Below are 14,495 nucleotides of genomic sequence, written 5' to 3' on the forward strand. Positions count from 1 at the left end.
AACACAATACACTGACCTCTCTTCATCTCTCGGAGGATATGGAATGTGGGACTAGACTGCACATTAAAATGTTTGTCTGTTGTGTGTGTGTGTGTGTGAGCTGAGGTCAATGTGTGTGTATGAGTGTGTTCTTTCTGCAGAGGAACACAAAACCCCGCACTCCAGTCTGTCTTCACTGACTTCAATTGTATCCACAGGGGAGAGGGCATAGGCTGACAACACTGGGAGGTGGTCCAGAAGAAGCCGTGGTACCTGGGGGTTGTGGTGGGAGGTGGTACCTGGGGGTTGTGGTGGGAGGTGGTACCTGGGGGTTGTGGTGGGAGGTGGTCCAGAAGAAGCCGTGGTACCTGGGGGTTGTGGTGAGAGGTGGTACCTGGGGGTTGTGGTGAGAGGTGGTACCTTGGGGTTGTGGTGAGAGGTGGTACCTTGGGGTTGTGGTGGGAGGTGGTACCTGGGGGTTGTGGTGGTAGGTGGTACCTTGGGGTTGTGGTGGGAGGTGGTACCTGGGGGTTGTGGTGGTAGGTGGTACCTGGGGGTTGTGGTGGGAGGTGGTACCTGGGGGATGTGGTGAGAGGTGGTACCTGGGGGTTGTGGTTGGAGGTAGGGGTTGTGGTGGGAGGGGGTACCTGGGGGTTGTGGTGAGAGGTGGTACCTGGGGGTTGTGGTGGGAGGTAGGGGTTGTGCTGGGAGGTGGTACCTTGGGGTTGTGGTGGGAGGTGGTCCAGAAGAAGACGTGGTACCTGGGGGTTGTGGTGAGAGGTGGTACCTGGGGGTTGTGGTGGGAGGTGGTACCTGGGGGTTGTGGTGGGAGGTGGTACCTGGGGGTTGTGGTGGGAGGTGGTACCTGGGGGTTGTGGTGGGAGGTGGTACCTGGGGGTTGTGGTGGGAGGTGGTCCAGAAGAAGACGTGGTACCTGGGGGTTGTGGTGAGAGGTGGTACCTGGGGGTTGTGGTGGGAGGTGGTACCTGGGGGTTGTGGTGGGAGGTGGTACCTGGGGGTTGTGGTGGGAGGTGGTACCTGGGGGTTGTGGTGGGAGGTGGTCCAGCAGAAGAGGTGGTACCTGGGGGTTGTGGTGAGAGGTGGTACCTGGGGGTTGTGATGGGAGGGGGTACCTGGGGGTTGTGGTGGGAGGGGGTACCTGGGGGTTGTGGTGGGAGGTGGTACCTGGGGGTTGTGGTGGGAGGGGGTACCTGGGGGTTGTGGTGAGAGGTGGTACCTGGAGGTTGTGGTGGGAGGTGGTACCTGAGTGTTGTTGGAAGAGGGCAGAGGGTTGGACACCATTGGACCAAAGATGTCCTCATCACTGACTGGTGCAGCAGAACTGGTTGCAGCTCCACCTGCAGGTGCATCTGAGAGAGAGAGAGTAAACATTGACCTGTAGGCAGTATAGATTTTGTGCGTAATCTCATATCCATGTGTGTGTGTGTGTGTGTGTGTGTGTGTGTGTGTGTGTGCACACATGACTCCGGGGTTATCTATGATGCGCTGCCTATTCCCCTTCCCTCCTCAGATGTAAGAGGATGTTTTGGGATATTATTTACTTGGGGTTCAGAACCCTAATACAATGAAAAAGCCCAGTCAGCCCTCTCCACACAGGTATATGAACATAACTCAATGCTATTTCAAAACAGTCAACTCAGAAACGGACCATTACTTTCAGGTGGATATGGATTTTCGTTCACAGCGATGTCACTTCTGAAGTTGAAATGGAATTAAATTTCAATTCGTGGATCACAAACTGCCAATTGTTTTCAAGGGCTATTTTTAGAATCATTAATCAGATTTATAAGCTCGATAGACAGACCAAGACAGAGACAGACGACAGAGACAGACAGAGACAGCTGGGAGAGAAATAGGGATGCTGGCTGATCGTGATCACAGAGACATTGCCCATCTACAATCCAGCTGCTCTCCACGACAGGAGGGAAAGCACCATGGGACATTGGGGAGAGAGAGAACGAGAGAGACAGGGAAAGAATGAGAATGTGGCAAGAGGAGAAACTGTCCCCCTCCTCAAGAGGTGAGACCATTAGTAGACAATGTACCATTCAGACAGAGAGAATGAGACATGTATGATGGGGAGTTTGACCAGAGAGCAATATAGAGAGAAAAAAAATAGAGCGAGAGAGAAATTAGAGAGAGCAATAGAAGAGAGAAATAGAGCGAGAGGTAAGACAGCATGATGGTAGTCTTTATATAACACTATGTTAGAACATCCATAATTTAGCCCTTTAAGTGTGAACAAAATTTTGCCCCTTGAGAGAGAACAGGAAATAATTGAGATAGAGAGAGAGAGAAAGAAGCTGTGCATGGTGGGGATTTTGAACAGAGAGGGACAGGGCAATGAAATGAGTGCCACAGGCTCTTCTATCTCTTCCCCACTTGAAAGTAGCCTCCCTTTGTTCCGGGTTCAACTGACCATCTATTATGGGATGGCCACTCTGGGAGCGAGAGCTGAGCGAGCCATGGAAACATACTGCCTCCATCAGGAAGACACATGGTTTACATTGTTTTATTTTTTTAGCCAGACCCAAACCTCCACCCCACCTCCCTGGCCAGGTCAGTTTAATTAACACCTCTCACCCTTCTACACGTGCCTCTTTCACTCTGTCATACTCCCCCCCACTAGACACACACAGAGAGCGAGAGCGCTTGATAAAGTGGGGGCATTTAGAGTATCCATTTCTAGGATCTGGGATCTGCTGGTCATGCCTTACCCAGGCCGAGCAGGTCGATGGCCGGCTCGGGGGTCCTCCTGGGATTGGCTCTGGAGTCTGTCTGAAGCTCCGCCTTCTTCTGTGGAAACCGGAAGGAAGAGGAAGAGAGAGAGCAGAGAGAGTCAGCACATAGTCAGAGGTAGAGCATAGCCCTACAATGCAGGTTTACAACAGCATTCTATGCGGTTGGAAAGTTATATCGTTGTAAAAGGATTGAGCTGAATTAGTGTGCACCATTACTATTCAGTGTCCATCAGTTACTGTCACAAAGTTGAAGGCCCAGTGCAGTCAAAATCTAGATTTGTCAGTGTTTTATACTTTCACACTCTGAGGTTGGATTAATACTGTGCAATTCATTATAAATGTCCTTTTAGTGTAAGGGCTGTTATAAACGATTGAAATGTCAGCCTGTTTTCGGTGGGACAAAGTTTTGGCCTGCCTGGTGACATCACCAAATTAGTTAATAGACCAATACGAAAGGGAGTTCCAAACCTCTCTGCCAATAACAGCTAGTTTCCAGTTTTTACCCTCCCTACTCAGACCACTCCCAGACAGTCCTAGCTACATTCTTGCTTGAGAAATTGCTCTTTGCTATAAGAAGCTATTTTTGTTTTCAATTAAAATTGTGAAAAAGAAACACAGTAAGATACTTAATTGTTACCCAGAAATGATTTGCTACTGAGATAAAAACAGCTGCATTGGCCCTTTGAGCTAGAGAAAGGCCTACCGTAGTCATTCTGAAACACAGACACACATTGGCAAATGCCATCTCTAGGAATCGGGACTGATCGATGGTAATTGGCCTTCACCGCTGATTCTAGTTGGTGACTGGATCTCAGGGCTGTCTCTAGATTGTGATTGGATGTAAGGACTGGCTCTAGTTTGTGATTGGCAATTCGGCTCTCAGGACTAGGTCCAGTTGTTGTTTAACAGCGGATTCCTAATCTGAGGTGAGGCCAGGGAACAATTCAACTCCAGCAACACCAGGCAAACAAAGTGAGCATTGTAATCAACAACCAAACACTCTCCTCCACGTCCACTATCGTCACCTTCACACCTACAGAAGAGCCGCAAATAACTGCATACCAAGTAGGAGTACAGTCAAAAGCAAGAAACGCCCACCTAAAGCAAACATCCACAGTCCACACAAAGCAGACAGAGACTGAAACACTGTTTAAGCAAAGATCAGCACAAACTAACCCAACCAAAAACATACCAGGAGAAATCAAGTTACACTAGAGCGCCGAAACAAACCAACCAAGACGACCAGACGCTGCACACTACCACCACCGTGGAGAAGAAGCAGTGTACAACAGTTCCCCGACACGGTGAGACTCATCTTGGGAAGAAAAGGTCCAGCAGGAGAAAAACAAATAGTCTGCCTGTCACACAAGGATGTCACCAGCCAGCCTGACAGCTGCCTTATTAACACTACAAAAGAGAATGATAACGCTTCCACTGTCTGGGGATGTGTGTCAAGACAGCCCCGGAATGGAGAGATGGAGTGAGAAAGAGAGGGCGAGAGAGACGAAAAGTGACTTTAAAATGCTCTTTAGTAAAACTAAAATGTCAACAAAGGGCATTGGGAAATAGGAGAGCACTGACACTGAAGCTACAACGTCAGTTATATTCACTCCTTATCAAAAAGTAGTCCACACAGCTCCACCATACACATTATGAAGTTAAAATACACAAAATAGATTTCCAAACCATGGCCTGACTAGAAACCTATTCTGGAACACACCTGAACCACAACACAACCATTATTCATCAAGCCCAGGGCTTCTGCAATGTCTCTCTGGACATGTTGGTTGTTTGATGCAAGTGTGTGTGTGTTTGTAGTAGTTTGAGAGTGACGGCGTGTTACTGTGGTGAATGGTGCAGAACTGCTGCAGCCTGACGGACTTTAACAGTTTCTGACAGTCTGATGCGCAACACACACACACACACACACACACACACACCTTCTCTAAGAGGTTTTGTCACATAGGGAAGATCCTAAGCTGCCTGCCACACAGGAGTGTTTCTTCCAGGGCTAAATTCATCTGACAGTCAGGGAAAAGTCCCTTCGTTTGAGCTGCAGACCTGAAGAACGAGCGCACACACACCATTTTCACACACACACCATTTTCACGCCCTCTGGAGTCTACTAGATTGTTGGGGAAAGGTCAGTGCCAGTGTTTGGGAGCCGATGCGTGGCTGCACACGCACACACGCACACACACACACACACACACACACACACACTTAGAGCTGATGAGAGGACTACTCAGAAACAGTGATCTCACACTAAAGCTACCTCTCTCCCTCTCTGTGTTTTGACTATTCCTACGTCAAGTGTGAGGTGTGAATTAAAAATGTGTTTTTGTATATCTCATCTCCCCCTGAGACAGCCTCGGAGAGTGGGGTCACGGATCAGCCATTATTGACGGCGAGCAATTAGGGTTAAGTGCCTTGCTCAAGGGCAGATTGACAAATGTTTTTTTTCCCACCTTGTGGACTTGGGTATTCGAACAAGCAACCTTTTGGTTACTGAGACAACGCTCTAACCACAAGGCTACGTGATAGGCTCAGAGCACTGCTAGTGAACGCAGACCTGTTTTCCTATTTTGTTCTTATTATAAAACACTACTCGGCCACTTTGCATAAAGTAATTGGATTTATGGCTTTTTACACCCAATCCCAGCTCGACCGCAGAGGGGGGTCACGGAAACGTTAATACAACACTGATTTGGAGACTCTTTGGTGTGTGTGTGTGTTTGTCTTTATTGCGCAGCTTTGTGTGTCTGTGTTTGCGTCTGTGTATGTATGTATTGCAATGCTGTGTGTGTGTGAGAGAGCGATGCTATCTCCCTCTCGCTAATACTAACTTCAGCGCTGGCACAAAGGGCAGATACGTGGTCCTTCGCTCCCTGTCTGTCTGCGAGCGATAAAGTTTTAATTAGTCGTTTTTACACAAAAGGCTTTAGAAATGCTAATCTATTGGCTTTGCGGGAACAGAGCAAACGCAGTTTGAGTCAGTCAACAGTCAAAAGACCAACCGAGGTCAACGCTGAGCTGACTGTGGTTGGACCACTCACACATACAAATAAAAACGAAGCTGAATTTCCAGTGTGTAACTATTTTTCCAGGGTGGGATCAGGTTGTGAGCCTTCAAGATATGGTCCACACACAGTGGGGGACTGGGGGTTGGGAAACAGTCTCAGCTCTTCCTCCTACTCCAGCAGTGTCAATCCAATATTGATTAGCCTCCCAGTGGCTATGCTATCGATCCACGGCCTGCTACCCCCCCCCCCCCCCCCTGCCTCTGGCAGTTGTTAGTCACAGGATGCTACTCGTTTGGGCTGCCTGTGTGTGTACGCATGCAATGGGTTTGGCTGTTAGTCAGAGGATATGGCTCCTTAGAGCGCCCTTCACACCGTTTGCTCAACTCACTCCCATCGACCGGAGATGGCACATGGTGTGACATGTGTGACGTCCGTCTCTCGCTCTCTCTCTCTGTGTGTGTTGAATCTCATCTCCCTCCCAGAGCCAATCCCTGTCTAGATGTGCTGTGCCCCTCTCTCCCTGATAAAGTACCACTGTTACAGTAGCTCAGACAGACAGACAGACAGACAGACAGACAGACAGACAGACAGACAGACAGACAGACAGACACAAACAAAGACCACTCCGCAACTTCCGATGCAGGGAACATCACTTGTTCTCCTTTGATATTTTATTCATGGCCTGAAAAGAAAACATAAGCTTCCTCTCTGATGGGAGGGAGACGCCTTGCTGTTTGGTGAGGGGGAGAGAAACAGAGAGTAAAAGAGAGGGGGGGGGGGGGAGAGGGAGAGAAACAGCAACTGATAAAGAACAGAACAGCTTGTGAGTGATAGATTGAGTGGAAAGGAGAGACAGAGGGACTACATGCTACCACCCACTACCCCAGAGGCTGTCTATGCCCAAGGCAACACACCTGTGTGTGGAAATCACAACACTGCAGTATATGCTCCTACCTCAACATGCTACTGCAGTGCAGTGTGTACAGTTGGTCTCTCCCTCCCTCCCGCTCTCTCCCTCCCAATAAAATCCACCTCCTCAACACCCCTCCTTCCTCCCTCACATTCACACATATGTATCACACACACACTGCAGGTGTCACACTGGCTTTGCACTCAGCCAGAGTTCAGCCAATGAGAGAAGACACAGAGAGAGGCCACCAGATGCTGCTAGGACAGAATCATTGCTAGAGCTTAATTACAGCCCACAGGCGGTGGACATACAGAGAGGGGGAGGGGGACAGAGAGAAAGGACGGAGGAAAAGAGTACAGACGGCACGAGAAAAGGAAGGGGAGAAAGATGAGAGGGGGTGGGATGGAGAGCTAGAAAAGAAAGAGTGAGACGTGTGTGCGTGGGTTGAGTGTGTGCGCGTGCGCGGCGGGAACGCCACAGCTTACCCAGGCTTCAACAGCGACGGGAGTCTTAATGATCATCCTCCTCGGTAAGCTGCCAGATGCAAATAAGTTCCCAAACAGCATCCAGATGTTATCCATTACCCAGCCTATACAGCTGGGTTTATACGGTCTTATCTAGTTGATCACCACATCAAAACATTATCTCGTACCAATCTGCGAGTGCTACCTAATGGAAAAGCATCTAAACCATGCAACTCATGAGAACAGCATAGCCATGGATGTCACTGCACCCATATCTCACCATCTCATAACAGCCATTAGAAACTGGGTGATTCGAGTCCGGAATGCTGACAGCCGTGGTATATCAGACCGTATACCACGGGCATGACAAAACAGTTTTACTGCGCTAATTATGTTGGTAACCAGTTTATAATAGCAATAAGGCACCTTGGGGGTTTGTGGTATTTGGCCAATATACCGCAGCTAAGGGCTGTGTCCAGGCATTCCGTGCCGCGTCATGTCCAAGAACAGCCCTTAGCTGTGGTATATTGGCCATATACCACAAACCCCCAAGGTGCCTTATTGCTTAATTATACCACATCTCCCCTCTCTCTGGATCATCTAAAAGACCGAGATACAGAATCTCCCAGTAGATGCTGAGTTAGGCTAGTCGGGCTGGCTGAGTGGACTAGGCCTCTATATATCAGGGTTTTAAGTAGGCTATTTGTACAGCTGCAGGATACATGGGATATGGTGCAATGCATAGGATCTACCCGTACATCATCTGTCTGAAAACACTTGATATGCCTAGCAGCTACATCAACAAATATGTAGGCTATATTGAAATGGGAGATGATGGCACTTGCATTGTGAAGTGTCTATGTTACTATTGTGATGTAACTTTAGGGTTAGCTATGGAAAAGAGGTAGCCTTAAACATGTAAACGGTTATTGGTGTGTGATTGATTTGTCGACAGATTCACATACATACAGTGAAAAGTCGGAAGTTTACATACACCTTAGCCAAATACATTTAAACTCAGTTTCACAATTCCTGACATTTAATCCAAGTAAATATTCCCAGTCTTCGGTCAGTTAGGATCACCACTTTATTTTAAGAATGTGAAATGTCAGAATAATAGTAGAGAGAATGATTTCAGCTTTTATTTCTTTCATCACATTCCCAGTGGGTCAGAAGTTTACATACACTCAATTAGTATTTGGTAGCATTGCCTTTAAATTGTTCAACTTGGGTCAAACGTTTAGGGTAGCCTTCCACAAGCTTCCCACAATGGGTGAATTTGGGTTGGGTGAATTGGGTGAATTTTGGCCCATTCCTCCTGACAGAACTGGTGTAACAGAGTTAGGTTTGCAGGCCCCCTAGCTCGTACACACTTTTTCAGTTCTGCCCACACATTTTCTATAGGATTGAGGTCAGGGCTTTGTGATGGCCACTCCAATACCTTGACTTTGATGTCCTTAAGCCATTTTGCAAATATGCTTGGGGTCATTGTCCATTTGGAAGACCCATTTGCGACCAAGCTTTAACTTCCTGACTGATGTCTTGAGATGTTGCTTCAATATATCCACATAATTGTCCTGCCTCATTATGCCATCTATTTTGTGTAGAGCACCAGGCCCTCCTGCAGCAAAGCACCCCCACAACATGATGCTGCCACCTCCGTGCTTCACGGTTGGGATGGTGTTCTTCGGCTTGCAAGCATCCCCCTTTTTCCTCCAAAAATAACGATGGTCATTATGGCCAAACAGTTCTATTTTGTTTCATCAAACGTGAGGACATTTCTCCAAAAAAGTATGATCTTTGTCCCCATGTGTAGTTGCAAACCGTAGTCTGGCTTTTTTATGGCAGTTTTGGAGTTTTGCTGAGCGGCCTTTCAGGTTATGTCAATATAGAACTTGTTTTACTGTGGATATAGATACTTTTGTACCTGTTTCCTCCAGCATGTTCACAGGGTCCTTTGCTGTTGTTCTGGGATTGATTTGCACTTTGCGCACCAAAGTACGTTCATCTCTAGGAGACAGAATGCGTCTCCTTCCTGAGCGGTATGACGGCTGCGTTGTCCCATGGTGTTTATACTTGCGTACTAGTGTTTGTACAGATGAATGTGCTACCTCCAGGCATTTGGAAATTGCTCCCAAGGATGAACCAGACTTGTGGAGGTCTACAAATTTTTCTGAGGTCTTGGCAGATTTCTTTAGATTTTCCCATGATGTCAAGCAAAGAGGCACTGAGTTTGAAGGTAGGCCTTGAAATACATCCACAGGTACACCTCCAATTGACTCAAATTATTGTCAGGTCGCCTATCAGAAACTTCTAAAGCCATGACATTATTTTCTGGCATTTTCCAATCTGTTTAAAGGCACAGTCAACTTAGTGTATGTAAACTTCTGACTCTGGAATTGTGATATAGTGAATAATAAGTGAAATAATCTGTCTGTAAACAATTGTTGGAATAATTACTAAATAGATGTCCTAACCGACTTGACAAAACCATATAGTTTGTTAACAAGAAACTTGGGGAGTGGTTGAAAAACAAGTTTTAATGACTTCAACCTAAGTGTATTTAAACTTCCGACTTCAACTGTATATACATAGCGCTTTGTGTGATGGTGTGAAATGCCATGCAGTGTGTAGCGATATGACTGCATATGAAATCATATTTAAAGCAGCATGAGGTTGTCCCATCTCTAAGACAGAGGATGTACACACCTCCATCCTCCATTACCTTGAGCTCCTGCTGCTTTGAGATGTACAATTACTCTAAAAGCCCCTACTCTCTCTATCCTTCCATCCCCTCCTCTCTCTATCATTCCATCCCCTCCTCTCTCTCTCTATCCTTCCATCACCTCCTCTCTCTCTCTCTCTCTCTCTATCCTTACACCCCCTCCCTCCTTCCCTATCCTTCCATCCCTTCCCTCCTTCCCTATCCTTCCATCCCCTCCCTCCTTCCCTATCCTTCCATCCCCTCCCTCCCTCCCTATCCTTCCATCCCCTCCCTCCCTCCCTATCCTTTCATCCCCTCCCTCCCTCCCTATCCTTCCATCCCCTCCCTCCCTCCCTATCCCCTCCCTATCCTTCCATCCCCTCCCTCCCTCCCTATCCTTCCATCCCCTCCCTCCCTCCCTCCCTATCCTTCCATCCCTATCCTTCCTTCCATCCCCTCCCTCCCTATCCTTCCTTCCCCTCCCTCCCTACCCTTCCATCCCTATCCTTCCTTCCATCCCCTCCCTCCCTATCCTTCCTTCCTTCCTTCCCCCCTACCCTTCCATCCCTATCCTTCCTTCCATCCCTATCCTTCCATCCCCTCCCTCCCTGTCCTTCCTTCCATCCCCTCCCTCCCTGTCCTTCCATCCATCCATCCCCTCCCTCCCTATCCTTCCATCCATCCATCCCCTCCCTCCCTCCCTCCCTATCCTTCCATCCATCCATCCCCTCCCTATCCTTCCATCCCCTCCCTCCCTCCCTCCCTATCCTTCCATCCCCTCCCCCCTATCCGTCCATCCCCTCCCTCCCTATCCGTCCATCCCCTCCCTCCCTATCCGTCCATCCCCTCCCTCCCTATCCGTCCATCCCCTCCCTCCCTATCCGTCCATCCCCTCCCTCCCTATCCGTCCATCCCCTCCCTCCCTATCCGTCCATCCCCTCTTCTCTCTATCCTTCCATCCCCTCTTCTCCCTATCCTTCCATCCCCTCTTCTCCCTATCCTTCCATCCCCTCTTCTCCCTATCCTTCCATCCCCTCCCTCCCTATCCTTCCATCCCCTCCCTCCCTATCCTTCCATCCCCTCCCTCCCTATCCTTCCATTCCCTCCCTCCTTCTATACCCTTGCTGGATTGTTGTATAACCGGATTCAGTGTGTGGGAGTGCGGAAGATTAGTGTGTGCAACCATTTAGAGAGAGAGTGAGTGTGTGTGGTATTTTTATTTCTCAGTTGAGGGGAGGAGAGAGACAGAGCGAGGGAGGGAGAGACAGAGAGAGAGCGAGGGAGCGAGAGAGAGCGAGGGAGGGAGAGACAGAGCGAGGGAGGGAGAGAGAGAGAGCGAGGGAGGGAGATACAGAGCGAGGGAGGGAGATACAGAGCGAGGGAGGGAGAGACAGAGCGAGGGAGGGAGAGACAGAGCGAGGGAGGGAGTGAAAGAGCGAGGGAGGGAGAGACAGAGCGAGGGAGGGAGTGAAAGAGCGAGGGAGGGAGAGACAGAGCGAGGGAGGGAGAGACAGCGCGAGAGATAGCGAGGGAGCGAGAGACAAGCGAGAGACCGAGGGAGGGAGAAACCAGCGAGGGAGGGAGAGACGGAGCAAGGGAGGGAGAGAGAGCAATGGAGGGAGCGAAAGGCAGAGCAAGGGGGCGAGAGAGAGCGATGGAGGGAGCGAGAGGCAGAGCAAGGGGGCGAGAGAGAGAGAGACAGCGCGAGAGACCGAGGGAGAGACAGAGCGAGGGAGAGACAGAGCGAGGGAGAGACAGAGCGAGGGAGAGACAGAGCGAGGGAGAGACAGAGCGAGGGAGAGACAGAGCGAGGGAGCGACAGAGCGAGGGAGAGAGACATTTTGAGGGAGCGAGAGAGAGCGCGAGGGAGCGAGAGAGAGCGAGGGAGAGCGAGGGAGCGAGAGAGAGCGGGAGAGAGCGGGAGAGAGCGAGAGCACAAGAAAGAGCGAGGGAGCGAGAGAGACAGGAGCGAGAGAGAGCGCGAGGGAGCGAGATATACAGGAGCGAGAGAGAGCGCGAGGCAGCGAGAGAGAGCGCGAGGCAGCGAGAGAGAGCGCGAGGCAGCGAGAGAGAGCGCGAGGGAGTGAGAGAGAGCGAGAGAGAGCGAGAGTGAGCGAGAGAGAGCGAGAGAGCACGAGAGAGCACGAGAAAGAGCGAGGGAGCGAGAGCACGAGAAAGAGCGAGGGAGCGAGAGCACGAGAAAGAGCGAGGGAGCGAGAGCACAAGAAAGAGCGAGGGAGCGAGAGCACAAGAAAGAGCGAGGGAGCGAGAGCACAAGAAAGAGCGAGGGAGCGAGAGACAGCACGAGAAAGAGCGAGGGAGCGAGAGACAGCACCAGAAAGAGCGCGCCCGCGAGAGAGACAGGAGCGCGCGAGAGAGACAGGAGCGCGGGAGAGAGACAGGAGCGCGGGAGAGAGACAGGAGCGCGGGAGAGAGACAGGAGCGCGGGAGAGAGACAGGAGCGCGGGAGAGAGACAGGAGCGCGGGAGAGAGACAGGAGCGCGCGAGAGAGACAGGAGCGCGGGAGAGAGACAGGAGCGCGCGAGAGAGACAGGAGCGCGCGAGAGAGACAGGAGCGCGCGAGAGAGACAGGAGCGCGCGAGAGAGACAGGAGCGCGCGAGAGAGACAGGAGCGCGCGAGAGAGACAGGAGCGCGCGAGAGAGACAGGAGCGCGCGAGAGAGACAGGAGCGCGCGAGAGAGACAGGAGCGCGCGAGAGAGACAGGAGCGCGCGAGAGAGACAGGAGCGCGGACAGGAGCGCGCGAGAGAGACAGGAGCGTGCGAGAGAGACAGGAGCGCGCGAGAGAGACAGGAGCACGCGAGAGAGACAGGAGCGCGCGCGAGAGAGACAGGAGCGCGCGCGAGAGAGACAGGAGCGCGCGCGAGAGAGACAGGAGCGCGCGCGAGAGAGACAGGAGCGCGCGCGAGAGAGACAGGAGAGAGAGAGGCAGGAGAGAGAGAGGCAGGAGAGAGAGAGGCAGGAGAGAGAGAGGCAGGAGAGAGAGAGGCAGGAGCAAGCGAGAGAGACAGGAGAGAGAGAGAGAGAAAGAGTGAGAGATGGAGATTAACAATCTTTCAGCGTATTAACACACACACACCCTTGAGCGCATATATAAAGTATACAAAAAGAGACACACAAGCACGCATGCACACACACAAACATTTGTCTACAACGTCCTCAAACACACAACTATCTCTTTGACACTGGGTCCCATTGACAGCTGGAGCCCAGCTGATAAGCAGAAGTGAGGAACAGAGAAGCAAGTGAACTGCAAGTACACAACACGGCTTCCCCATACACACATCACATAGACTGACACTCCCAGTGGTCATCGCACAGTCTGACAGACATGCACACACACGCACGAGAGAACACACACACACACCTCAATCAATCTGCACTCAGACTGCAGGTCAGCACAGAGGGCACATTCCTCTGCTTTCTGATTCCCAGCATGCTTTGCCTTGAGTCTGGGGCTCTGACGGGATCGTGTGGGGTCAGAAAACGACACACTCGCCGGGTCCCTCACTGTGGCATCATTAAAAGTGTTCAAATAGAACTGTGGCTAACTGGTGTGTGTTCAGTAAAACTACTGGATCACTCAGTGAGTACTTTTGGTAGGATTTGGATCCCTGTGTCTGAAGTAAGAGGACTGAATGTTCCATGAGAGCAGTTTATGTTCAGTTAAGACTATGAGTAGCGTTCAGGCTTTGTTCAGTGTGTGTTGAGTAGTGGATGTTCAGCAACAGAACTAAGGAATGTTCAGTGTGTGTTCAGTATAGCCTTGGTACAGTACACAAGGGTCTTCGTGGCTGCGTTATTCCCTCTGGGCAGCCAGCCCCATCATCACTGTATAAACCCAGACACACTACCCTATTCCACAGGCCAAGGAATTATTCACATAACTAACCATTACCCAGAATACTCACACACACTGGCCACTAGAGCTGCATTTTTCACCAAGTCCTAAAGCCACTCAGAAATCAATAAGCTCCACCAGGACGTGCACACGTACATTACCTACAATGACCCCAAACTACTGTGACAGAACATGCATAATGAGCACATGCTCACACGCACTGTAAATGTCATATCACCACAACCCCCTCTAGCAAGGCTTTTCTCCGAGGGTCTCTATACATCTATCCCACTTTCTCCCTCCTGCTTCATCTTACCTTCTCAGAGGAGCTTGGTCTGTTCACTTTCTCCCTCTCCCTCCTGCTTCATCTTACCTTCTCAGAGGAGCTTGGTCTGTTCACTTTCTCCCTCTCCCTCCTGCTTCATCTTACCTTCTCAGAGGAGCTTGGTCTGTTCACTTTCTCCCTCTCCCTCCTGCTTCATCTTACCTTATCAGAGGAGCTTGGTCTGTTCACTTTCTCCCTCTCCCTCCTGCTTCATCTTACCTTCTCAGAGGAGCTTGGTCTGTTCACTTTCTCCCTCTCCATCCTGCTTCATCTTACCTTCTCAGAGGAGCTTGGTCTGTTCACTTTCTCCCTCTCCCTCCTGCTTCATCTTACCTTCTCAGAGGAGCTTGGTCTGTTCACTTTCTCCCTCTCCCTCCTGCTTCATCTTACCTTCTCAGAGGAGCTTGGTCTGTTCACTTTCTCCGGGTCCTTTTCTCTCTTCTTCTTCTCTCGTTCCTTCTATCAAC

At 50.3% G+C, this 14,495-nt stretch overlaps 1 protein-coding gene across 6 annotated transcripts in view; it reads right to left on the minus strand.

The window, feature by feature from the left end:
- Window positions 1–14,495, minus strand: part of LOC139411532 (small ArfGAP 1) — a 60,648-nt gene that overhangs the window by 14,347 nt on the left and 31,806 nt on the right. For 2 of the 6 annotated variants that reach the window (XM_071158032.1, XM_071158007.1), the window contains 3 exons: window positions 14,419–14,487; window positions 2,718–2,796; window positions 1,243–1,349 (listed from right to left, as the gene is read on the minus strand). In XM_071158032.1, the coding sequence (XP_071014133.1) occupies window positions 1,243–1,349; window positions 2,718–2,796; window positions 14,419–14,487 (255 nt within the window). The remainder of the gene's footprint in view (window positions 1–1,242; window positions 1,350–2,717; window positions 2,797–14,418; window positions 14,488–14,495) is intronic. The other 4 variants (XM_071158036.1, XM_071158014.1, XM_071158024.1 and 1 more) reach the window with 3 other exon arrangements.

This window comes from Oncorhynchus clarkii, chromosome 1, assembly GCF_045791955.1.
Source record: "Oncorhynchus clarkii lewisi isolate Uvic-CL-2024 chromosome 1, UVic_Ocla_1.0, whole genome shotgun sequence".
In the NCBI taxonomy this organism is placed as follows: Eukaryota; Metazoa; Chordata; class Actinopteri; order Salmoniformes; family Salmonidae; genus Oncorhynchus; species Oncorhynchus clarkii.